The sequence below is a fragment of the Anser cygnoides genome, chromosome 4 (assembly GCF_040182565.1).
Source record: "Anser cygnoides isolate HZ-2024a breed goose chromosome 4, Taihu_goose_T2T_genome, whole genome shotgun sequence".
In the NCBI taxonomy this organism is placed as follows: domain Eukaryota; kingdom Metazoa; phylum Chordata; class Aves; order Anseriformes; family Anatidae; genus Anser; species Anser cygnoides.
This window is the reverse complement of record NC_089876.1, coordinates 36,581,926-36,607,853: the sequence shown is the minus strand read 5'-3', so window position 1 is coordinate 36,607,853 and position 25,928 is coordinate 36,581,926. Positions and strand designations below refer to the sequence as shown.

The 25,928-nt window shown below is 37.6% G+C and overlaps 2 protein-coding genes across 4 annotated transcripts; one reads left to right on the top strand and one right to left on the bottom strand.

Moving 5' to 3' along the window:
* The first annotated feature begins 65 nt into the window (after window positions 1–65).
* Window positions 66–8,736, top strand: MFSD8 (major facilitator superfamily domain containing 8). Of its 2 annotated transcripts, none has more exons than XM_048078152.2 (12): window positions 66–233; window positions 687–772; window positions 1,786–1,829; window positions 2,634–2,874; window positions 3,161–3,274; window positions 3,773–3,917; window positions 4,535–4,593; window positions 5,154–5,262; window positions 6,244–6,378; window positions 6,758–6,861; window positions 6,957–7,213; window positions 7,319–8,736. In XM_048078152.2, exons 1-12 carry the CDS (start codon window positions 160–162, stop codon window positions 7,532–7,534), a joined length of 1,584 nt encoding a protein of 527 aa, XP_047934109.2. In that variant the 5' UTR covers window positions 66–159; the 3' UTR covers window positions 7,535–8,736. The 2 variants fall into 2 exon arrangements, with proteins under 2 accessions (XP_047934109.2, XP_047934110.1); XM_048078153.2 differs by lacking the exon at window positions 66–233 and adding an exon at window positions 279–420.
* On the bottom strand, window positions 7,742–25,887 carry PLK4 (polo like kinase 4). 2 transcript variants are annotated; one of them, XM_066995976.1, is made up of 16 exons: window positions 25,698–25,887; window positions 25,228–25,323; window positions 24,333–24,428; window positions 24,123–24,237; window positions 21,175–22,207; window positions 19,901–20,001; window positions 17,940–18,313; window positions 16,908–17,012; window positions 16,423–16,525; window positions 15,484–15,633; window positions 14,480–14,610; window positions 13,681–13,772; window positions 13,162–13,300; window positions 11,956–12,096; window positions 11,091–11,197; window positions 7,742–10,726 (listed from the first exon to the last, which is right to left on the bottom strand). In XM_066995976.1, the coding sequence occupies exons 1-16, from the start codon at window positions 25,725–25,727 to the stop codon at window positions 10,627–10,629; spliced, it is 2,913 nt and encodes a 970-aa protein (XP_066852077.1). In that variant the 5' UTR covers window positions 25,728–25,887; the 3' UTR covers window positions 7,742–10,626. The 2 variants fall into 2 exon arrangements, with proteins under 2 accessions (XP_066852077.1, XP_066852076.1); XM_066995975.1 differs by lacking the exon at window positions 25,698–25,887 and adding an exon at window positions 25,446–25,493.
* Window positions 25,888–25,928: the final 41 nt, after the last annotated feature.

The window sequence follows — 25,928 nt, the reverse complement described above, 5'->3', positions numbered from 1 at the left end:
GCACGCTGAGCTGCGCCCGGCCGAGCACGTGACCGGCGCTGCTCGCGCCGGGGCCGGTGGCGGCCGTTGGGGGCCTCGCGCCCGGCCGGCAGCGCCCACCCGCGGCCAGGCGGCGGTGGCTGAGGGGGGGAAGGCGGGTCCCGGCGGCAGCGGGCGGGCATGGCGGCGGCGGCAGAAGGGCAGGAGCCCCTGCTGAGAGCTGAAGAGGAGGAGAAGGAGGGTCAGGAGAGCAGGTACGGGCTCCTTCCTCCCGTCCCAGCTCGGTTGCGTTGTTGTTGTTTTCTTCTGCTTTAAAGTCGCAGTTCTGTGAGAGGACATCTGGGTGCTGTGGTTTAATGCGCAGTTGTTGAAGCCTTCACGTGGGATCTGTGGTGCTCCTGAATGCCAGTGCGCAGGTTGGAGCATTGAAGGTCTCTCTAGGTAAAGTTCTCTTCAGGTAGTGCTTTCAAACACAGTGGTGCCTGACAGCAGTTCTGTTCGTCTTTACGTTCTGTCAGTGTAGTGCTCTTCAGAGAAAAATGTGTTTGCTTCTAAAATAAATCATGTTCTTTTCGGTGTAGTAGTCCATTCCCGTATGAGAGTGAAAAGCAGTTTATGCAGTTGTACTGAGATGTCTGTGAAAAATGATTACAATGTCCTGAGATAACTTGATAATGGTTTCTTTCTCTTTCGCCCTCAAAAAACAGGGATGTTGTGGAAACACAGGAGCATTATAAAAGCAGGTGGAGGTCCATCTGGATCATGTATCTTACTATGTTTCTCAGTAGTGTAGGTGAGTAAATGTGGAAGGATTTCGTTGTTTGTTTAATGAATACGTTCTGATTTGAAAATTATAGGGTTGTCTGGTTTTCAACTACTTCTTAGCTCCTTTAATGCTACTGTTCTTTGTACCCATAAAAATGTGTATTTTTTGATTCACTTTTTTTTAAGAGAAGATAACTTTAGCAAATCAAACAAAGTTACGTTTAATAAAATAAGTAATACTGTGTTTTGAGAATGAATGACATTACCTAACTCGTTGTTTTATTGGCTTTGTAATCATTGGGGGTAGAAGGTAGTGGCAGAGTAAGGTTATGACTCAGAACCAACCAAAACAAAGGTCATGCTTTATCACCCAAAGAAAAACGTTTAGGAAATGAAAATAGAAGTAATGCTTAGCTCTGAAGTGCTAAGATCTCTGTGGGAATGCATGTTATCTATTTCAAAATACGTGTCAGGACGTGTTTTCTCTTAAGGAATTTTGTATTTCCACTGCAGAACAAGTTACTGTTTTAGTCCTAAATAGCTGCCCCTTGAAGTAAGAGTTGTGTTGGTTTTTGCCTTCTGGTGATTTACTGTGTACTTAGAAATGATCATGAGAACAATAGGATATTTCAGTAATTTTTGTTGTTGTTGTTTCATTTGATGTATTAAAAATTATTTAGTACAAGTATATTTGTGTATGAAGAAATGCTTTTTACTCTGGGGACCTTGTAGTCTTTCCATTGGGAGGAAAAATTCCGTGCGGTTTGCTTGGTGCATCAGTATTCTTTTCATAAGAGTTTTTTGTTCAGTATGTATGCACCTATAAAATGTCCTTTTTAAAAATAGTGTCTCCTATCAGGAAGAATGATTACTCTTCATACAAGAACATTATATGTATTTTTTTGAGGTGGCAGACTCATGCATTGTCTATCATATGCCTAGTAGCAGAAGAATAAATCTGTAGTAACTGCTTCAGTAAATGGTATTACTGATAAACATGGCAAACAAAGTAACTTCAATCATGTTTTTACTATATTGCAGGTTTCTCAATTGTAATTATGTCTGTATGGCCATATCTACAAAAGGTTTGTAAATGTTAATTTTTTTTGAATTAATAAGAAGACAAAACTCCTGCTCAGTAATTATGTGGTATAAAACTTGGTATCTTACTGAGGAAGAGGAATAGTACAGGGAACTATGTGGTTATACTGAGGCCTTTAATTTGCCGTCTGCTAAGACACCTTTTACTGTTGTATAAAATCTGTCAGTTAGTTACTGAATTGATAAAGATACATCATAACTCAGAAATGTTTGGTTTTCCAATATTATTTCACTGTTCATTGAACAAAGAATCAATAGAAATCTCTGAATGCATGTGTAGTGTGAAAACACAATGCATAAGGCTTGTTTGCCTTTTGAAAAAAGGAAGCTGAAGCTAGAAGTTCCTCTCTACGTGCCGGATTGTTGTACGTGGGCCTTCTTGATAGTTGTAACTAGGGAATTGCCTGTCTACCTGGGTAGTGGTTTTATTTTTTCTTTGTTGCTTTCTTGTCAGAAGTGACCTAAAAAATCTCTAAAATTGTATTTTAATCTATCCTAGGATTTTACTGCTGAAATTCTACAGTTTGTAGACAATTAGCCAAGGTCTATTGCCCCAGACAAAATACTATGTGAAAGCTTCTGAGACCAAGAGAAACGTATTTACATAGTGCTGCGCAATGCCACACAGACATGCTAACTTGTTCAGCTTATGTTTGACACTGCCATATACTCTCAGAATTACAGTGCAGAGTCCTAGATATTTCAGGCACTGATTCTAAATTGGTTTTGCTGATACTATAAAAATCTGTAATATTTTACCCATACAGTTGCTTCATTTGTTTTTGCAGATTGATCCAACAGCAGATGGAAGTTTCTTGGGCTGGATTATAGCTTCGTACAGCATTGGCCAAATGGTCGCCTCTCCCCTGTTCGGCTTATGGTCCAATTACCGGCCAAGGAGAGAACCTCTTGTTGTTTCAACAGCAATTTCAGTAGCTGCTAATTGTCTTTATGCCTATGTCCATGTACCTCCTTCACACAACAAATACTACATGCTGACTGCACGTGCTCTTGTGGGTTTTGGAGCAGGTAACCACAGCAGAATTGACGTTTCCGAAAATTACTAAGTTTTGCATGTCATGTAAGATAGTTAACGTGGTGTTTTTGTACCTGATTTATCATTATGTGAATAAGCAAAGCAAAGAGTTTGTCAATACTAATTTATAATAAAGTTGTGTAATTGTGCAGTGTATGTGAATATGGGAGGGAGTGCTGGGTTTTATTTTCTTGCAAATTACGAAAAAATAGATGTAACTGTAGAATTTAACAATATAACTTAATATTTACAGGAATACTGTTGTTTTCTCTTTTTAAGGAAATGTGGCTGTAGTTCGGTCATATATTGCAGGTGCCACTTCCCTTACAGAAAGAACGAGTGCCATGGCCAATACCAGTGCCTGCCAAGCAGTAGGCTTCATATTAGGACCAGGTAGAGCATTTCTTACTACTTCACTTCTCTGAAGTAGACTTTCCTCGAATATTCTTAAGGTCAAAATTGGGCTTCAGAAGTAGGAATTCTCAGTGACCATATGTTAGGTGGTCCCTGTAGCTTGCCATTGCAGGAGCAATGCTCTTGTCCCAGAACCAATGCTTTCCATTTGGAAGGAAGAAAAAAAAAAAAGTAAATCAACTGTCCGCACGTGGTCAAGAAAATTAACTGTTGGTACACTCAGAATTGAATTTCAGTTCTTTATGGGTCATGTTATTACGTATACAGTATATTTGTATGTAACCAAGAAGTTTTCTGGGTAGTTGAGATCCCACTGGCATCTGAGAGTTTATTTAGAACAGATTTCTCAAAATATAAGAAGTTAGGTAAAATACTTTAATTGTCAGTTAGAACTTTGATTATCTAGTCTTACATGTTTAGTCTGTGATGTATTTTCTCAGTGATTCTCAAGATTTTCTTAATATGTCTGCTTTTAAGTTTTTCAGACATGTTTTACGCTTATTGGAGAAGAAGGAGTAACATGGAAATTAATTGATCTTCAGCTGAACATGTATACAGCACCAGTTTTATTTGGAGCTCTTTTAGGAATTATTAATATTATTCTCATCTTTGCCGTGTTCAGGTAATCAAGATAGAGAGAGAGCAATAGTCTACCTTGATTTAAGGGTTGGCAGGTAACGAATATTGCATTGCTTAGAAGGAGTACTAAGCCTGAAATCTGGAGTGCTAAAACTATAAATCTTTTTCTTATTGTTTCAGAGTTTCTACCTTCTGTAATACAGATCTTTTTCATTATGCTGGTAAATGAATCATAGTGAAGCTATGGCTAGAATATAAACTAATGGAAAAGAAAGCTATTAGATTATTAACCTTGATTTTTGTGTTTTTAGTGATGATGGTTTCTGCACGTTTTTTCTCTAAAGAGAAATAAGATTAGGTTGCTTACAGGGTTCTCACTGTCACTGTCTTCCTTTTAAAAATCTTGAGGAGATTTTTGTGCCTTATTCCACTGGTGGCAGGGAGGGGATGGGACAGAGGCACACAGATATGTGGTATTCTCCCAGCTGAATATTTCCTTTTTTAAATATGGTGGTGGTCACATCAGCCAAATGTAGACTACACAGGTGATACTTAAAGGAGCTGGGAATAATTAGAATATAAGATGATGCCATTTAGAAGTATACTTAGTAATAGAGCAAATAAATATGTGTATTAATGATAACAGTTCTAAATTTCTAGAGAGCATCGAGTGGATGACATGGGACGGCAATGCAGTAGTATCAATTTTGAAGGAGAAGGTATCTATGTTTTATTTCAAGCTTACCAAATGACACTTTTGAAATATTTTCTTACAGCTAAGTATCAGTGCTAACTTAAAGGTTGGACCAGATGATCCTAGAGGGCTTTTCCAACCTAAATGATTCTGTGATTTTATTTATCAAAATGCTACACCCAGGTTAGAGGAACAAAGTCTCCATTGTCATGTGGGTATTTACACTGCTGTGTACTTTTGACCTAGCAAGAAGAATAGCAAGTGTTTTGGTCTTTGTAAAGATCTTGAGAACAGGTTGCTTATTTTAGCACTACTCAGGACTTGTCGGTCCTAGCATTACAGTGGAACAGCAGATGGTATAACCAATTGGGAAATAATTTTCTCTCATATTCAGAAAAATTGGAGTTTCAACAAATCCAATTTGGATTTGAAAAATATTTTATTTAAATTGTCAAAACATATCTGCCTAACTGCCCACCAAATTGCATGTTAAATACTTAACAGACATTAATTGTTTCCTTACTCTGTAATAGGTGATAGTGTGAAAAAAGATTAGTTTGCAGATTTGTTTTTGTTTTGTTGCAGAAAGTGGTGTTCTGGATCAGGATGCAGAAGGAAATGTTGACCATATTGCTGTGGTAGCAATGAATTTTCTTTTCTTTGTCATCTTGTTTGTGTTTGCTGTCTTTGAAACGTAAGTTTGTTTATTTTTGCTTAAAATACTTTGACATATAATGTGATTGGACAGTATGTTCATGTAAAGGCTTTTCTGTTGCACTCATTTACTTAATCATACTCTTCATAAATAGAAGTGGTTTATAAGTCCAAAACCATAAGCAATTAAATTGCTGTATACTGAAACACAGTAATGAGTTAAAGCACAGTAATAACAAAAAATAAGTAGCACAGTGTGGTATGTGGAACGTTAATGTAAAAGCTTTTGAATGAACACAAACACACATCCTCAACTTCTTAACTGTTACAAAACAGTAGCCTAACTTGGGCTACCTAGTATCTTCAGAGAAAATTTAGTCTTCATTTGAGTACTTGGTTCTATACTTCCTGTTTTAATGCTGTGTAGTTTCTTAGTATGATTCTCATATGCTCCAAAAGCTCCAGCAAAGCTCCTATTTCAGTGATAATTAAAACAATTGTTTTGATACAGTTAATGCATTTATGTTCTTAAATACACTATTTTACATTACTTTTATGTATAGAGGTGAGTTATTCACTCATTTTCTTTAAGAAAATAAGTGGGGGGAAAAACTCAGACTGAAGAATACTTAATTTTTGGAATTGATGAAATACTTAAGAGGATATGGGATTTATTTTACAAATCTTTGAGTTCTAACCTAACTAAGGTTTATTTTAACAGCACATCTGTCTTAATTGCTTTAGTTTTTTAGAAAATTGAGTTCCCAGTGACTGGTAGGTTAATATAAATATTCATTATTTTTATACTCACAGGGCTCGATTTTTTTTTTTTCCCCGTCTTCCTGTCAAAGCATAGCTCTTGCTTTGCTTCAATTCCATCATTATTTTTTGAACTACCTGAAATACATTAATGATGCTTCAGAATATGGCTGTTGTAATGCAGTTGTGAATCTGGTCTAGTGGATTTATTTTTAATAATGATGTATGACAATATTTTTTTTATTTAATTTTGTCAATTTAGCATAGCTACTCCACTGACGATGGATATGTATTCCTGGACGAGGGAAAAAGCTGTTTTTTATAATGGAATAATCCTCAGTGTGATTGGCGTCGAATCAGTTACTGTTTTCATGGTGGTTAAAATGCTATCTAAAAAGTAAGTTTCTGGAGTTTGTTGAAATTTTGTTACTTATGTTAGCTAAGTCTGAAAAGTTTTCTAGCAAGTCCAAATCTGCATTACCTAAGTCTCTTACTCGTTAATGAATTTGGGTATACTATGACAGTGAAGTATCCTGACTTTGACAGAGGCATGATGCTGTCATTGTTCTTTATTCTGCTAACATGAGCCCCTTCCTTCTCTGTCTCATATCCTGGGATCACAAGAAAAACAAGTTTTAAGTTACTGTGATTTTGCTATTCTTGCTGCAGGTATTGTGGTTAGGCATCTTTTCTATGAACTAATGGGCTGTGTCATTAACACCTCCACAAATTATACTTTAAATGATATATTTAATTGGAATTTCATTGTTTGATAGGACTGGTGAGCGTGCCATACTCCATGGAGGCTTACTGATCATCTTAATTGGATTCTTTATCTTACTGCCTTGGGGGAAAAAACTACCAAATATCCAATGGCAAGGTATAATTCAAGTCATGCTAAGCTAGTCATAATGTTTTATTGAACGCTTTTTATTTTATTCTTTTCTTAGTGGCATGTATTACTTGTTTTTACAGAAATAAAGAACAATTCTATTCCTCGAACAATTTCCAGTGAAATGGTGATACCTTTCTGGAGTTTGCAAGCAATGCAGCTTCCATCCAACCACTCAGAGCCTGTAGGCTGCCCTGTCACACAGTCCTGGTGCCTGAATACTCCCATGATCTATCTGGCCCAGTATATCAGCTCTGACATACTAATAGGATTGGGCTATCCAGTTTGTAATGTCATGTCCTACACTTTATACTCAAAACTTCTAGGCCCAAAACCTCAGGTAAGCATGATGCCTAAACAGTTTGTTTCGTTTTATTTAGGGTGATTGGTGGGAATTCTTGGCTAGCCAAATTCCTGTCTAACATAAACTTTTGCTCTTTTATAGGGTGTCTACATGGGATGGTTAACTGCCTCTGGAAGTGGAGCACGCATACTTGGACCTGTTTTTGTGAGCCAAATATACACTCACCTGGGGCCACGTTGGGCATTTAGCTTAATCTGTGGAGTAGTCGTAATTTCTCTCTTAGTCTTGGAGATAGTATACAAGAGACTTATTGCCTTTTCTGTTAGGTATGGAAGGATGCAAGAAGAGAGTTGTTGAATATGTAAGGAACGACAGAGTAAAACCAACCCAGAAATAATAGTTTATTACTAGTTTTTAATGAGGAGTGCCTAACCACTGACCTTGTCAGTTGTGAGATAAGAACTCTAGACCTGTACTTACACAGTGACAGAACATGTAGTTTGGTCATATCCTAATCCATGGTTATACTCGCTGCAACAGAGCTTTTGTATTCTGCTTTTCCAGCAGCAGAGGAAGGATATGAAGAAGTTGAACCAGTACAATGACACGTTTGAAATGTTCACATGCACCTGTGTATTGCGTGCAGCTGCAAAGGTGACAGGTTAAGTGCATCCTTTTCAGAAAGAAGTGAAACATTGTCTTGATTCTGTGAATCAGGATTAATAATTTATTTGTAACTACACGATGAGTTGAGCTGCGTGCACTTTTTATGGAGACATCACTACGTAAGTGAACCTTATGATGCTCTGTTTACTAGCTTGAAAGCACTGGCTCTTACAAAATGTCTCTCTTTGGAACCTTATGTATCAGTGCAAGGATTTCAGGTGAAGCGTGATAGAACTGCAGAGGAAGGTAGGTGCCTACTTCATAGAAGTAGTTTATGTGGGATTTGGATACTTCAGTTGGTTAGGAGCCACTGAAAATCACAGCCTCGGTGACTGTTACTTGAACTACAGTAAATCGTGCAATTTTTTCTACTGTCTACTGTTTTGTTAAATGCCTTTTTGTAGCAAGAAAGATAACTTGCACAGGGCAAATTATGCACAGCTTTTCTTAACCTCATTCTAAAAAGGAAATACTAAGCATGATAGTTTACGCTTTTGTTGTTATCTGTGGAAATGAATGCACTGTTCTATTCGAGCAACCACTGTTCATGCTAATTAAGTAAAAAGGAGGAAGCTAGTGGCTCCTTACACGTTGACTATTAGCTATAGCCTTTTTCTGATAATATAGCATAAGAAATAAGAACTTATGTTTGAATCATTTAATATTTTTATTTAAAAAAAATTCTTCATAATGAGGCCTGTCTTTATCTATACGAGCTTATCTGTTTCAATACTACTGGGAGATTAAAAAACCTCCAGTAATAATAAAAGTTGTAGCTGCTATTTAACATATCTAGTATTTGATTCTTACTAAATTAAATGTAATTAATTATTCCTATGTAATCAACTGTTAAAACACTAAGACTACTGAATTAAAAGATTATTTTTTCAGTACTGACTGAAGGCAAGCTTTTTTTTTCCGTCATACATTGTTGCTCCATGATTCCAGACAGGTAGGAGAAGACTTTGCTTCTTTAACCCTTTCTTTCAAGAAAGTGAGCATTTTTTAATAAGCTAGCTCATAATAAATAGTACCACAAACAGTATATTTCAGTGGTGGGAACAAACTCTAAGAGGATGCACTTAAAGCAAGCAGAAGTTACCATGGACATGTGAAACTAGAGTCTAGCAGGAGTTTTCAAAAGAGCTAGCATGGATTAGCATTTCATCTTCTACAACTATATTTGTAGTGATGGTTAAGGCATAATGAAAGTGTATATGAGTACATATTTTTAAAGGGTTAAGGATAAAACTGGACTTGGTGAATGCTTGTGGAACACTATCTCTAAACAGTGCTATATTCATACAGTGCTCAAACAAGAAAGAAAGGACAAGAATTGTTTTCCCAAGTTTGTTGTTTAAGCTAGTGTATAGCTGTTACAGATTATCAGCCTTAGCATCTTACAAAAGATGTATTGTTAAAAGGGGTAGGGCCTGATGGGTTTTGTTTTCTGGTTAACATTAATCTCACTGCACTTAATGGTCACACTTCACAAAGTAGATGATCCCATCCCTTTCCTAACCCTTTGTGTCACCTCACTTTCTAGTATTGATGACATAGGCTTTTATCAACTGTATGTACATTGAGTTGGCACGTGAAACCTATATTATGCCTAAACAGAAGTTAATTGATATTACAGGTTTTTAATATTCAGTGCCAGTCCGCATCTCATCAAGAATAACTTGGTACTTGAAAAGTCAGGCATCTTACACTTAAAATATTACACATTTTATCTGAAAGGGATGTATTTTTGTGCATGTGTACACATGTTTATCAAAGACTAAGAGTTAAGTTCTCACCATACTGTCATTCAATAAGTGTATTGATACAAGCAGAAATATCAGCACAGGTGAAGTTAAATGCTTTCAAACAGTTTCTCTTAATGTTCCTCAGTTTGTTACATATCTCTAATATTGTGGTTCATAATGTATAAGATAAGGTAAAAGTATCTGAAGTTAAAATTCCTATGGAGTAACAAATTGATCAGTAACTACAGTATGTGCAATTTGCTTTCCTATCAAATGCTATCTGTACATATTTCAGTGATCTCTACTGCAGAGGTAAAACATTAAATAAACCACTGTGCAAATTTTTAAGTTCCACAAGTTAGATACTTTGTGTAACAGTTTTATAACTTCTTGCCCCAAGCTTCACACAGCCTTAGAATCCCTAAGATGATGCTTAGCACCTATGATGCTCTTAAGGTATTACATCAGCTTCTGGGTATAGTTGAACTTGCTAACTTACAGGAAAAGGCTCTCTGAACTTGAATACCAAACAAATAGATCTAGACAATTACCACTGCATTTATTTTTTTTTGGTATAAAATGCTTGTGCAGGGAAGTTAAAAGCTGCTGCTACAAAAATAAAAAAGTTACAAAACATGTACATATTTACATATATTACTTGTAAGACATAAAAATACAAGTTATTTACAAATACAAACACTTCAACAGCACAGATGCATTTTCCTTGATCTTTAGCACTTGAGTAAGCAGTGGGGAAAGAAAAAATACAATAGATTCAGATTTCCAAAATGTTGAGGTCATTTAGAACTGAGTTGCTCAAGATCTTGCTTGAGCAAGTTTATCCATCATTTTGAGGAAAAACATGTTTTGTAAGGTACTTTACAAGCAATTTGCTACATAAACAACAACCCTTCCTTTCCTATTTTTTTAAAACCAATTTTTGGAAGGATTTCTGGATAAGCTGAATAAAATCAGTTGCTTTAATATCAGTGAGTGAGTTTAAGCTCTTGTGCCCCAACACCTGCTTTGCTTTTATCAGTGAGGACCAGCTGGATTGGTAAACATCACAAGAATAGAAGACAGACAGTGCAGCTTCTCCTTGATATATTCTGGCAACTTATCGTTTTCTCCATACCTACAAAGGTAAATAAGAATACAAAGTTTAGATGCTTGCAATAAATTACTTTACTTCAGGACAGTATAAGTATTTAAAAACTCATCTGTAAATATGTTAACCACCGGATTATTTTATCTTTAAATTACTACATTATAATTACTTTAAAGTTATTGTTTATAGGTATGTTATACTCAAACATGAAAAAACAGTTGTTTGATCATATATTTAGTATATGAATTTGGGACATACACATTCTTAAATAGTTTTAATGTAAGTTTTAATAGTAATAAAAAAAGAACAGCAGCTATGAAGTTTACCTTAGGTTAAAGAGTCTTAAAGTGACAGCAGACTGAGCTATTTTTATGGCAGTAACAAGACTCACCTAGTTGTCTGGCCATCCGGAGAGGTGTAAGTGATAGAAGAAACACCTGCTTGGGCTACCAGTTGGGATCCATCATTAAACTGAACCCATACTGCTCCACTGGTCAGCTAACAAGACAAGTTGCAGTGTCATTTGTGGACATAAAACACAAGATTGCACACCTAGAATTATCCTATTAAATGAAGCTGAAACTTCTTCCGAGTTGAAGTCACTTTGGTATCTAGGCCACTCTTTCACTGATCATATGTATACTACTGTTTAGTAAATAGTAGTCTTACAGTTTCAAGAACCAGAGTTCCTAAAGTTTCAGGTGTTCAGATTTAGTGTCCTTTTCAGTGAGTTAAAGAATTGTCTTTAATTAACCACTCAGAGAATTACTGCACATAAAATAGAAGGACCATTTTGTTTGAGTTCACACCTATATACAAGTTTAAATATAAATTAAATTGTTCGTTTGTTAGGATAGCATGATTTCTCTATCTGGATTCCAGAGAACATTTTTTAAATCTAAATCTGGTACCACAGAAAAGCAGCAAGGAAACAGTTGTGTATCAGAAAACAACTTTTCCTGCTGCACTGGCAGAATCAGTCAGCTTGCACAGCACTGGTACATTTCCATTAAAAAACATTTCACCATAGCACCTTTACTGCTACATTAATGAACAGCTAAAATTCTAACAGCTTCAACTTTTTTCGAGGGAAATTTACATGACAGAAGGCACTCAAATAGGCAGCAGTAATCATAGGAAATTTGTGACGCATAGAACTGAAGTAGTGAACTATTACTTGGGTTTCTTCTGCTTAAGTAGTTCACCATAGCATTTACCTAACCTGCTTATTTGGAATTTTGATATTCATTTCTTACCTGCGAAGCCCAACCAACATTTTTCACAAAGACAGATTTTACAAGTTGGGCTGAATTTGGGCTGCATTCTGTCTGATGAATGGAGGAGCACGTAGCTTCCGCAGCATTAGTCATAAATGTGGACTTTTCATATGACACCACCTAAAACCCAGAAGTGCACGGTATTAGCAGCCTTAGTATTAAAGCCAACAGATAATGTACTAACTGTAGTGGTTAATTACCATCTTTTTTTTCCTTAATCTTTTGCTATATACAGAAAGATTTAGCCTCTAAGCTTCATTTAACAGCATTATGTTGTAAAAAGCCCACAGGATTTCATATGACTTCCTCCATGCTGTATTACAACAGTTTTTCCACTGATTCCCTGTACTCACAGAGGAAAGACTTTCCCTAAGCAGACTTCCTACTTAAAAAAAAATCTATTTTTCTGTGTTTGATTGGCAGAAAACCCTACACATCTTCAGGAAAATTGTTTGAATGCTGAAACTAAGTTAGAAATCTGGTGAAGCTTAACATTAACTCAGTGTGAAAATCAATACTAGTGCTGAAGCCCGAAGGAATTTTTGTTACTAACTTCATTTCAGCCAAGTGAAAAGTGGCAGATTCTGTATAAAGGACATGCACTAAACAATCAAAGAACAGGGGTGCACATCAATTCACAGCAGTGAAGCTCATACAAACTCAGTGTGCTAAGACTAATAGAATTAATTCAGCTAGGAATGCTTTATCAGGACTGTGATGCAGCAATTGAAGCTTGGTGGGTCTTCGAAACAAATAAATGAAACCACATAAAAAGCCTTATTGGCTACATGTATAAATATGTTTACATTTAGCCTTTTTTTTTTTTAAATTAACATTTGATTTCAAATCGCTAGCCTCAAGTGCTCCTATCTTTTGTGACTACTGTTTGATATACAGGCCTGAGGACACAGAGCCCTCCAAATTCAAGACAGTTCTGCGTAACACAAGTACGCAATTGTCAAGCTATGTTCCCAGGAGACATAGTTGACAACGTTTTGGAGGACATGGACTTTTCAGATGATCTTAATTCCAGATATCTCAGGTTAGTTCAAGTCAAAATAAAAACATTTCTAGCCAGCATGCTCAAACAGTTGAAAGCATACATCTATACAAATATATGAAAATAAAATAGCAATATTTCATTTCCTGCTGGACAGCAGTCTCCACTTGTTCTTGTGTACTTACAGGAGTACAGTTTGGAGTTTGAACTGGAATAGAACTGGCAGCTATATTCTTATCCAGTGCCATAACTTCTTTTGAACAGTTTGTATTGTCCAACAATGAAGGCACTAGAGCCTTTGGCGATTCAGTATTGCCAGGTTTTCTGGAAAAACAACGAGAGAAATGTGAAGAGGTCTTACTGAAAGGGTCTAAAGTAAGAAGTGAGGAGACCTAGCTTTTCATTCAGTTAACCACAGACTGTACAAAGCACTTGAGAACACTAGTCTTCTGCAGACTTGTTTTTACACATGCTATTTGTTAGCCTGGTTTAGTCTAAACCCACAAGTGTATTTTGTCCTAGTATCAAGAGAAGGGTATGAAGGTCCAAAACAATATTTTTAATACATGTTATGAAGTTGATGGTTATCTTGCTAATGACTATGAGCCTCTGCTAAACAGCCCTGGCTTCTGCTAACATTAGCTGCAACAGGCTACTTAGGAGGAATATGCAAGTGTGTAAATATGTACTAGCGAAAACGCTACCTTCCAACAATTATTGGAAAAAACGGAACGCTTTCACTCCTTTTTTCTTCTTCCAAAATAGCAGATTCCAGTGCAAGGCATATACGATGTCCCTGGAATTAGAAAGAGCTTGTTAAAGTTTTTAACTGAGAAGGGTTTGACTGCCTACACATGGAAGTGCTTTTTTCCAATGGTATTGAATATCGATAATCGCTGTATTCATGTACCATGAAGGCAACTAAAAAAGCTATATTACTGTTACCCCCAGTAGCTTCAGCGTATCAGGGATTACTTGTAATAACCACAGCTCCTCCTCTTTTAGCAGGAATAGACAGGGGAACAACAGACCCCTGAATTCTATTCCAGCAAACAGAACAAAAAGGCAGAATTGGAATTTTTTTTTTTTACCATTTCCCAAGTTCAAGGCCATAACTACTCTTGTGACTGCTAACTAGGTGACATGAAACATGAGAAGGCATAGCAAGCAGACCAGTTAAACACCTGGCAGTTGTCGCCTCTTTAAAAATCACATAAAGCAGCTCTGCCTGTTCTGTTTAAATCCCCCACTAGGCAGGCAAACCTGCTTTACACTCTAGTAAAAAATTTCCTCTAACAGTCTTTGAGGCACTGTTACTACTACACTGATATTTGCTCTTTCAAAAAAAAATCATCCTAAAACCCACCACTACCAAAAGCACTTCACCATCCTTCTTATCACCATAATGGAAAACATGAAAAGCAACATTTGAGGCAGATTTGTGAAAGAATGAATCTTCAGAAGGTTGCTTTGCATTTGAAAGGGCTATATAAAACCATTTACCTCATTCGCATGATCCATATATACTTGTATTTCCTTCTTCAAACCTGTTTCACCTTCTCCTTTCAAAGTGAAGGATTTCCCTGATTTTTCAATCACACGAGTTATACCAGCTGTCTTGTGTATCTTTGCTCCTGTAAAAAGGATTTTCTAGTCTGATTTGTATAAAGTGCTAGTATCTATGAAATAGAGATCCCCACCATTACATTGTACTCTACTAAAATGTGACTCACTGGCATAAGAATTACTACAATAGAACTGCTCCTGGTTGAGCTCTGTGCATCTAGCAGAAACAAATGCCACTTAAATTGGGACTGTGATGTTAGTGGAATGTTTTCTTTGACCAAATATCACTACTTACGTAGGTTGAATGATGCATTTATTACCTATCGACAAATGCCTTTCTAAACATTAATCTGAGACAAAATTGCCATCTCTAATAGCACTACCAAGATTCAGTTAAATACAATCTATTAGTATTTAATATGGTTTTAAAGATACACATTCTTTCAAAAGCGTTCAACACAATCACAGAACTGTTACTAAATTGTTCTTAAAATCATAAATTCTATGTGTATGTCTACCTATGTGGCAAATCAAATTATTTCAGTGGTCTATAGTGAGAAAACAATAGTCAGTGCAGTCTGGATTAATGAGGGAGAGAAAGTTGGAGAAGACAGTCACTTTCTCAAGTTAACAATGGAAAGCTTGATGTAGGGACACACCTTTCACTAAGTAGGTTAACTATCAAAAGTAGATCCAAAGAAATGAAATGAATTCATGAAAGGTAACAAGGCATAGGTTAGCAATACTTCTGTCATGTACTCCCTGAAGAAGGAAGATAGCAGAAAGAAACTAATGAATAAATTCATTTGCGAGTGCTAGAATGTGGCAAAGTGCTAAGTGGCAAAGTCTTGTTTCTAGTATTTTCTTCAACCTTAAGTTTTGTTTGGCAATATTTTAGTGCAGCTTTAATAACATAACCACTTGCAAAAGCGAATACATACCATCATAAAAACAAACTTCAACGTCTGCAGTGGGTGAGTTTTCCATTAACATGCACTTGGCATATCTTGTGTAGAAGGTAACTTTGGGGGTTTTTGTTCTTACTAACTGCACAAACTTGGCTGCATACTGGTATTTCTTCCAGTACTTTTCTAAAAAAATATTTTAAAACATTTATCAGTCAGATTAAACACTGTATATCAGCTTGAAAAAAATAGTTTTTTTTTTTTTTTACAGATTTTACAGATGAAGGCTGTAAATAACATTTAAATAATTCACAGAAACGCTTAAAGAAACTGAATTCAATTTCCACTAACTTTTTTTTTCTAGAAAAAAGTTTACATCTTCAGTAGCTGTTTCTTCTATTAGTGTAGTTCAGAACCTCAACAACATAGAGGAAAGCACTGCATGCATCATTTAAAAAGATAACATGGTCCAGCTGGTTTCCTGACTTCAAGTAAAACTTGTCTTTGACCTCTAGTTAGCAGAGCAGTCTGCTTGTCTTTTAAGAATTTGTAGTTGGCTTATGTTTGTTCTTTTGTCTACATTAAATACTGGTAATGCTTTCAAATATATATCTTTCCCCTTCTCACCCCATGCAATAAGTATTACGAAATGCAAATTAAAGTTGCTTTTTAAAATTTGATTAAAACAGTGTGCAAGTAAAAAAATGTGCAGAATATGAAAGCCTCAGTTTAAACTACATTGTAAAGAAGGCAAGTGACTCCTTATAATTTCAATATAAAATGGCTTAAAACCTGTGGGTTCCGTCTCATCAAGTTTCAGAAAAGTCTCCAGCTAAACTGTAGTTTTCATCTTATTTTGAAAAGCATTTTATCCTCCTGATTATCTGAGTAGCAGGTAAAAGCTAGTAAGTCTCAAACAAGATTCACTTAAGCATCAGATTAATCATCATAGTTTCAAAATAAATGTCATGTTACCTGGCAAGTTGTCAAAATTATACATACAGATGTCTTCAGGAAGAGCAGGAGGTCTGTCATCAAGAAGGAAGCCTCTTCCTTCGTTTGGATGATAAACTGCAATCTACAAAAAGGGAAAACTTGTGTTTACATTTGCAAGTCATATGGAAATAAGTCAGTTTAATTACCATAATATACCATGAACTGTTCTATTCCACTAAGTAATTATTTAACAGCTGCAGTTTTCAGCAATACTTTCTATTCACTGTTCTCTAAGTCAAGTCCAATCTTGCTGTGAAATAATTGCTTGCTACCTACATCTGTACCACAGCAGGGGTGGGGGTGCAGGGGAGGAGGCTATTTGCAATGGCTAATTGCATTTCTAAACAAATAATTTATAACAGTAAATCATAGCAAATAATTGCTAAAATGAAAATTAATAAACATTTAAATAACAGAAAACTGAAAGAACTTAATATTACAATAAAGAAATCGAGAAGTCTCACCACATTTCCATCACAAGATATTCTGAGAACTTCTTTCACAAATTCTTGTGAATGGTGTTCTTTTAGAAACTCCATACACACTTCCCCAGTATCTAGAATGCTCACCTAAAATAAATTAAAACAGTTAGACCAAAAAGCCTCACTCTCTGGCAATATAAGTTAACATTTTTTCCTACAAATGTTTTATGAACACAGCTTTCTAAAAATATAAGGACTAGAATATTTCTATAATATAGTGCAAACTGATAAATACTTCTTACAGTAACTTCTACTGCCAGGGCTATTAAAACAGTGTGCTTCTTCATGACTCAAGGTTATAAACCAGGTGAGCAAGGGTGTGGCTCGTTAGCTGACAAATCAATCTAACACCAGTTGGCTCTATTATGTTCTTTAGAAAAAGAAATGGGGAAGGGAGAACAGGTGAGCAGGACTGTAAAAAAAACTGAACAAAAAGCAGAAGGAACCAGAAACAACAGACCAACCAGAAAAATCACGTGAGCCATAAGGATTAAAAGAATTTCTTTTGCTTTCTTCCTCACCCTTGAGTTAGGGATGAAACAGCACTATAGAAAAACATTCAAGTATTGTAGAGCAAGACTATTTTCATTTCTAATCCAGTTATTTACCCAATTCTTAAAAAATATTCAGTGTATTGGACGTAGTTAAAACCTTAATATTTAAAGTCTAAATTTGTACCTTATACAGATAAGCAGTGCAGATGTTGAGAACTATAGGAAGTATATATGCACTTAATATTTCTTATGTCTACGTATAGTTTCTTTGCTTGTAAGCTAGAAGCAATGCAATGTCAACATTTGCAACAAGTAGCCACCAGGTTGCAGTATTCCATATCCAGAAAAACTAAGACGCATCTTATTGATATAACTTTGAATTTAATCACTAGTAATACAGATTCATATAATCTAATTACAGATTTTTAGAAGAGCAAACATTTCTGATTTTCCAAGTGATTTTTAAAGAGATTCACACTACTTAAAAATTAAGTTTTTAATTCTGAGAACCGACACATACCACTGCATTTTTTGTTTTTTGCCTGATCGGTTTTAGCCTGTGAGCATTGAGAGGCAACACTATACTTCTCAGTGTAGGTTTCTGATGTGCTGGTGGTTCCTTGCCCCATGCTTGGTTTTGTTCTGTAGTTGACCAAAGGCCACACGAAGATGACTGAACTTTCTCAGACTGGCAGAGAACTTGAGAGATGTATTTATTTGGGTTTCTCTGGTTTAAAGGATGTGGAGGGATGTCAAGGGATGCATCATGATTCCTGATGTCTTTCAAGGTGTTCCATGCATTTCTTGATGCATCTTGCTGCACATCCAGATGATACTGGAAACCTCCATGTGCATTACTGCTGCCAGTAAGGTCTGCAGGTGGTCTCAGCTGACCTGAAAGCATTGTAGAAGTACATTGGAAATTTAAAGAGCCTTAGTAAGGGGGAAAAAGTCACTTAAAAAAAAAGTTTTTCAAAATAATATGTTAGAAGGCTTATTTAAACAGAGAATGATTTCCATAGTCAATCCAAATTGTTAGACTATGACTTAGGTACCAATCAATATCAGCCCTTATAAAATTTCAGTGTTTATTCTGAAAATGTTACTATATCTCAGGTATGACAGCCTTTGGTCTTAACATGCATCAAATCACCTCACAAAAGCACTGCTAAACAAAACACTAATTCAAATATATACTTCCCCAAGAATTGATCTGTTGAAAGCCAGTTTCGTTGCCATTCAGATAACCACCAAGTTTCACTGAGGTTTCAGCTTAGCTAACTAGTGTTTTAACATCAACCAGGTTTTATTGCTCCAAATGTTAACTGCACACTCCAAAACCTGTGTTTTATTCCCAGTCACTTGTTTAAAAAAAACAACAACCTATTTTTATATTTAAACTTCTTATAACCACTTGTCTAGTTTTGATATTCAAGCCATTGAACAAGAGCCTAAATATCAAAGGGCCCTCACCCAAACAAGTAATGCACTCCTCCTGTCATGTTGCAGAACAGCTGAGGAGGGACCAAAAATTAAGTAGGATTACTCCATCATGCCCATGTGTCATGATTCCAATTCCCTATACACACAAAGGAGTCCAGTAATATCAGAACAAAAGAGAACAGAATGGATTTATGATTGCTCTATGATTGAATTACATTACTCGAAAATGTTGTAATATGATGCACAACAAAGAACACCTCCTTCCCTTCTGTGTCTTTTGTCCTTTTCTCCACCCCTCCTTCTGCAGCCTAATTATCTTTCTCTCATTCGCTGAGGTCACATTTTCTCTTAAGGCATATTTGCACAACTGAATTAACAGAGTTTGAGTCACCTGCCAATCTTCTGTCACATATATATTTATAAATGATTCAGGTCAGAAGTGAATAATTTGGGCAGGTTCTAAAACTGCATTTCCCTCTTTGTGGCCTTATTTATTTTTGCTGAAACACTGAAAAAAAGATGACCTTACTTTAGGAAGCCAAGCAAATACAACATATAATTTCTTCACTGTTCTGAAGGCAGCTACATGTAACTCATTGTATCAACTCAACAGCTTGGGGAGAACTACAAAGCTTTCTGAAATTCCTACCTCAGGAAATTAAAATACTACAGCTTAGTCCAAAAGAGAGAACAAAATATTATCAATGGCATAGCTCTTGCTTTAGAGTGATTTCACAGGCTAGTGATGCTGGAAATAATTTTGCCTCATTCAATAGCTCTGTCAATTTTTAGCAGTGACAAGTCAGTTTAGGGTCTCCCATGCTTTTCCTTCACAAAGGAAGTCTTGTGTCTGCAGTGGCTTCTGTTAACATCCAACCACTGATACTTAGGATGCCAGCATTTTACTCCAATATCACAGTAACTTGGCCAATTGCTTTCATCATGAGTTTAATGAAATTAAATTTAGAAAAACAACAGAAACAGGTACAGGACAACTATAACTGCAGTGCAAAAATACACAATCGCTTAGTAACGCACCATTTGTTTGCATGCTTCCAAGCCACTGCTGCATTGTTTCAGCCTGGGACTTCTGCTCTAACAAACCAAGGTGGGGCTTCATTGGGCAGAGATAATCTGAGCTGCAAAATAAAAGTTACACATGTAATCAAAATTACATCAAAGACACTTGCACAACAAAAGTTATGATGTTGCAGCTGCAGAAACCACAACCTTTAAAGTGTTTAAGAAATTCAGGCGGCATTTTGCAGCTGCAGACAGCATGGAACTTGCTTCTCTTTTCACAAGTAGCATTCATAAAAACCCATTTCCGAGTGTAATAAAAAGTTAGCACTAATTTTTAGCATGAATCAAGTCTGAAACACTTTACAAAAAGAAAAACAAATGAAACCACACACGAAGTTACCACTTCTTCACACAGAGGGGAAAGCAGGAACTAGGATATGCAATAGTCCTTACATTAAACACAGGAAAATGTTCTTTATTATTTTTTTTTCCCCATCAGCAGAGTAAAGTAAAATAACTTGTGAGTATGCACAGATCATCACAACAAAGGATTTTTGTTGCACAGCAGTGCACAGGAAACAAAGCTCAGGCCTCCAACACACACAAGCATCCTAGCATCCCTTGCAGATTTTACACCTGGGCTAGTTCGCATGAGCTAGGAAAGCCTGTCAGATAAGATGAAAGAAGCCAGGATTTTCATCCAAAACTTCTAAGGACAGAACTTCGCTTCAGGTAACTTTTAAGGTATTTTTTGTTTGTTTTTACCCCAAGTGCAGGAAGCATTGCTCATTTTATAATCCTTAAGCTTGTACTTCGACAGTTTTTTTTTCTTTTTATCTTGTCTAGGTATAAGGCATAGTTAAAGATGAACTGAAAAACCCCAGAGCAGCAAGTATATCCATTGGCAGTCATACTCTGAATGACTTCTACCCTAATCTGTATTTCTAAAATGAGCAATTAGCAAGGGTCCCCTACTACTGTTACTGTGGGGAATGAAATATTCACCTTGCTGCACATGAGAATATAAGTAAATAATAAAGTATTAGCAGGATAAATAAAAGCTACAATCCAGCTGGTAGACATGCTGCATCTATGAACTTTATGATGGAGTAGTGGGAAGGTAAACCTCTACATTAGCTACAGCATCAATTATCACCCTCTTTATATTTGTATTCAAGCTATAAGCAGAGACACTTTTGGCACTTACTGCAGTCTAGTACCAGGAAAAAAAAACATTCACTTAACACAGGACAGCTCTACACTTCATCTTAATAAAAGCTGATTCTTACTGTGGTTGATCTTTTACAGGTGGAGACATTTGCCCTTCAAAAGAGCCAGAACTACCAGAAGTCTTTTCCTTAAATATTTCTCCCACATCAGTATAGCTGCTTGCAGGTGAAAAGCATTCTGTGTTTTCCCTTGTTCCTGCTCTAGGCTTGGAAAGCAGTTCCATTGAGTGACATCTCTCAACAATATTTGATATTCCTTGAGTCTGGCTATGGGATGCGCCAGACCTATCTGAAGAGTGGGCTCTTCGGAGGTAGCGGGAATGTGGTCTCTCTTCAGCAGGTTGCATGGTTCTTCCCCTGCCAGTTACGCCGATTTCTTTTCCCTGAATTCCCCACTGATGAAAAGAACCGCTTCCATCTACAGATGAAATGTTACTGGAATTCTTGTTTTTAGGAAAAAAAGTAATTTTATTTGGCAGCGGCTGCCCCACTAACAGCTTCTTCTTTTCCTTCAAGCAGCCACTGGTACTGATGCTGGAAGAGCCTGTAAAGGTTGTAGAGATGGTAGCGTTTCCACTGTCCATGGAATCTTCTGAAGTTCCTGAATCTTTGCTCCGCGTAGACCTACACCTGGACATAAAGGGATGATCCAACACAGAGGAAAGACTCAAACGATCTGCTGGATTTTTGCGAAGTAATTTGTGTATGAGGTCTTGTGCCTCTCTTGATAAAAAGGCTGGCATTTCATAATCTGCTAACACCACTTTATTCAGTGTGTTCTTGACTGTGTCAGTGTCAAAAGGCGGCTTTCCAATAAGAAGAGTGTAAAACATGCAGCCCAAAGACCATACATCAGATTCAAGTCCATGCGGACTCCTTGTGGCTATCTCTGGAGCAATGTAGTTTGGAGTTCCACACATGGTATAATGCTTTTCATGAGGCATTTTCAGCTGAGTTGCTAGTCCAAAATCAGCAATCTTGACGTTCATATTATTGGTGAGTAAGAGATTAGAAAGGGTGAGGTCCCGATGCAGTATTCCATGAGAATGAAGATACAGCATACCCGTGATAATTTGATGCAAGAAGTGGCGGACTGTCAAAAATACAAAAAAAACACATGCTTCAGTAGTATAATTGAAATCATAGTCCTGAAAATAATAACATTTTCCAGTCTGCTATTGGTCCTGCTTTTTTTTTTTTTAAAGTGAGGATGTTACAAGGGTGTTCAGCATCATGCTAATGAGATTGGAACAACTTTCTGCTCTTTTGCTTGGAGCAATTCAGTATGACTATGTTCTAGGACAGTCCATAAAAGAATGTTCCGTAATGCATTAATCCATTTGATTCTTTGATAACTGAATCATGTAAGATATAGGCAAACTGAAAATATTTCCAGTCCTTCCTTAAGCAATTAGGTTTCTGAGAACTTAAAAATTCAAGTTGCACTCCCCACTTTCAGAAACAAATACGAGAAATCAAGCATCATTACTACATGCAGATTATAAAATACTGCAGACAACTTGGATGGTTTATCAATAGCAAGCCGTCAAGGCTACCAGTATTTCAATTTCTCAGTCTTCTATGTTCATGATGTTCGGATAATCTTTCTGCTCTATTACATTAGAAATAAAACCTCATCCAGGCTGAAACAGCATCATTTATTATGATGTTGCAATTACAGCAATCTTAAGAATCACACTTTCTAGAGCAAAGAATTTACAGTCCTTCTTCTTAGCAAAGGGCAAACACTGCAAGACAACAAACATTAGTAGAAAGCTCTTCTCAAACGAAGAGACTTCTTTAAATCTGAGCCAGTGGTTTTCAACTTTCAGACCTGTGGTACCATCAGATGAACTATTTTCGCTGGAGTGGACTTGAATTCAACAGATGCCTCTGTAACAGCACCCCTTTAGTCCTGTCCTGTGATCTAGGAATTTCACAGAATAAGATTACTTGTTTCCTTGTTTCTCCATCAGTTTCTAAACTGGAAGAACCGGACAAAAAGATCAGCATGGTAATTCTGGGAGCTGGCATAGGCATTAACCACTGAACCCAGATCAGTGGAAGACAGAACAGTATGTCTGTCTGCAGCCTGAAACACTGCACATAGCAGCATGCTTCCATGTCCCTTAAATTTATTTTGGAACTGCACTGTCCCACTTAGCCTTTCAGTGATCCATGTCCTAATGGAAATCTTCTCACTGACAGCTATAAGAAAATAGAACATGAGTAAACTCATAAATGCAATTCAACTTTTTTTTTTGCAGGATTTCGAGACACTACTGAGAAGAATAATATAGCCAATTTAAAGTTTTTAAATTACACTGAAAGCTCACTGTCAGTGTAAGATAGGATTTTTATTTAATTCACTGACTTCTATAAGAAGTAGAGATAAAACCACAGCAGGATTTCTCCTCAGCTGCAGTCCTTCAAGAAATCCAGACTAAGCGTGAAACTGGATACTTGCTCCTTATACAGAACTTCTTGCTAACTCAACCCTTAAACATCTTTTAAACAATTAACTACATTTTCATTTACACACATCTCGAAACACAGTAAATGTTTCCAACGACACTGCAGAGATGAACTGGAATCTGGAAGGCTTTCTAACTGGTGACATGAGGCAGTAATACCAAGGTGAAGAGGTACAATGTGAAGCAAACATAGCTGTTTACATGCAATTGCTAGTTTTCCTTTACAGAATTTCCCAGTTTTAACCCCTAGTTCGAAGTAATTAGGTGTGTAAAATCCTAGCTTTTGGTAGAGATTGATGTCTTTTTTTTAAAAAAGAAAAGTAGCACAAGTTAGCATAAAATGACATAAAGTACGCAGACATTCAAGTGAATATGTGTATAGTAGTAATTCATCCCTAGATTACTCCTCATAAAATTTCAAGCCATACAGTTTCATAGATAGCAGTTGTAAATATTCTTTCACTAGAATTAAATTTATTGAATAAGCCAACATGATAATGCAAAGAAGAAAGCTGTATAGAAAAAAAATCTCACCTTCTTCTTCTGAAAAGGGTTTCTTTCTGTTCTTTATGTATCTGCTCATTTCACCATTGTGACACATCTCAAGTATCAAGTACACATAATTGCTATCTTCAAAATAGTTATAAAGCTAGAAAATAAAATAATGAAAATATTAAAATACATTTTGTAGACTATACAGCAAGTCACATATACTGTTATTGCTACAAAAAACATGATTCTTACCTCGAGTATAGAAGGATGCTTTAGCTGACAATGTATTTTCACCTCATTTTGAACCCTCTGTACCATTCCAACTTTGTGCATGGCTTTTTTATCTATCTGAAAGTAGAACACAATGTTTTTCAAGTACTGCAAGACTGACTACACAGATTAGTTTCAGGTGAACTTGAAATTCTAAATATTCAATGCATAATACATTTGCCTGAAACCACTGAAATATAAACAAGGTTTCACATAGTATCGCCTACTAGGTGCTTTTCATGAGCAGGTATGTTAGAGAAACAGGAACATACAAGTGTCCAAAAGTAGACAAGAGTGAATATTTTAAATACTAAAACTAATAGCAAAATTTTCTGAAATAGTTATGCAGAGAAATCTAACGCTGATTTTGTCAGGCAGATAAGCTAAGTACAGATGATATTAAGAAGGTGGCCAAACAGAAGTATTATAAACTATAATTAGATGTAGCAAAATACCTGTGAAACATGAGTTTCTTTCGTAAGAGTTTGACCTGCAGTCAGGGAAATTTTTCAAGACTGTTACAAGTTAAAGGGCTTCAGGCTCTTACCTGTGTTGAGGACCTCTCCAGACAGATGAAATCTAAATTAAGTTTTTGTGGCTGCAGGTTTCTGTATAAGAATTATAGGGCTGAATGTCCAGCCAGAAGTGAGTCTTTCAGCTCAAGCTCTTTTAATAGGAACATAAGTGTTTCTATTAGCTATCAATAGAGTCTTTCTGTTGGTACGGCCTCTTTCAGGAGGAAATTCTCATCTAACCGTCAGTTACCTAGAAACGACTGACCAGGCACAAATGCCCAACGACATAACGCGCAGCCTGCTGCTACCTGCCCTCGTCCAGACCCTAGGAAGGCCGAGACTCCCTCGGCTGGTTGCCTTACCATTTTGATTGCCACTTCCAGACCGGTTTTCAGGGACACCGCTCTGTAGACCCCAGCGAAAGAGCCCTTTCCCAGGAGGTTCCCCACCTTGAAATCCTGCAAGGCAAACAGCACCGCTGTCACTCGCACCCCGCTCCTTCGTAACCCCCCTCTCCCACCCGGGAGCCCCCCGGGGGAGCCCCCCCACCCCGCTGCCCCCCGTCCCGGCGGAGCGGTACCTGGAGGGCGCTGCCGGCCCCGCTCGGCACCATCCTGCCCGCGGGGCGCCCGCACTGCCGCCGCCCGGCCGCCTCCCGCCGCCCCTCCCGCCGCCCGCCCCCGGCTCCCGCTGCTATGGCAGCGCCGCGCAGCGCCTCGGCCTCACCGCAGCGCGGCCCCGCCGCAGCCCGGGCTACCTCGGGGCTCCGGGTGGCCACCACCGCCCCTCGCAGCCGGGGCTCGCCCCCAGCAAATGGCGGCCGCCTGCCCACCTCTATGCTCTCGCCGATGCAGGTCGCCATGGCGCCGTCCGGCCCCGTCCGGCCGCTCTCCCCGCCCGGCTGCCGCTAGGAGCTGTCCCCGGGGCGCCGGCCGCGGCTCCCCATCGCCCTCACGCCGCCCGCCGCCGCCCGCCTCGGCCCAGCCCCGCTCGCTCGCGGGCCCGGCGGCCGCTCCCCCCCCCCGCCGCCTCCATTTTGAAAAATCGCGCCCCGGCCCTCCCG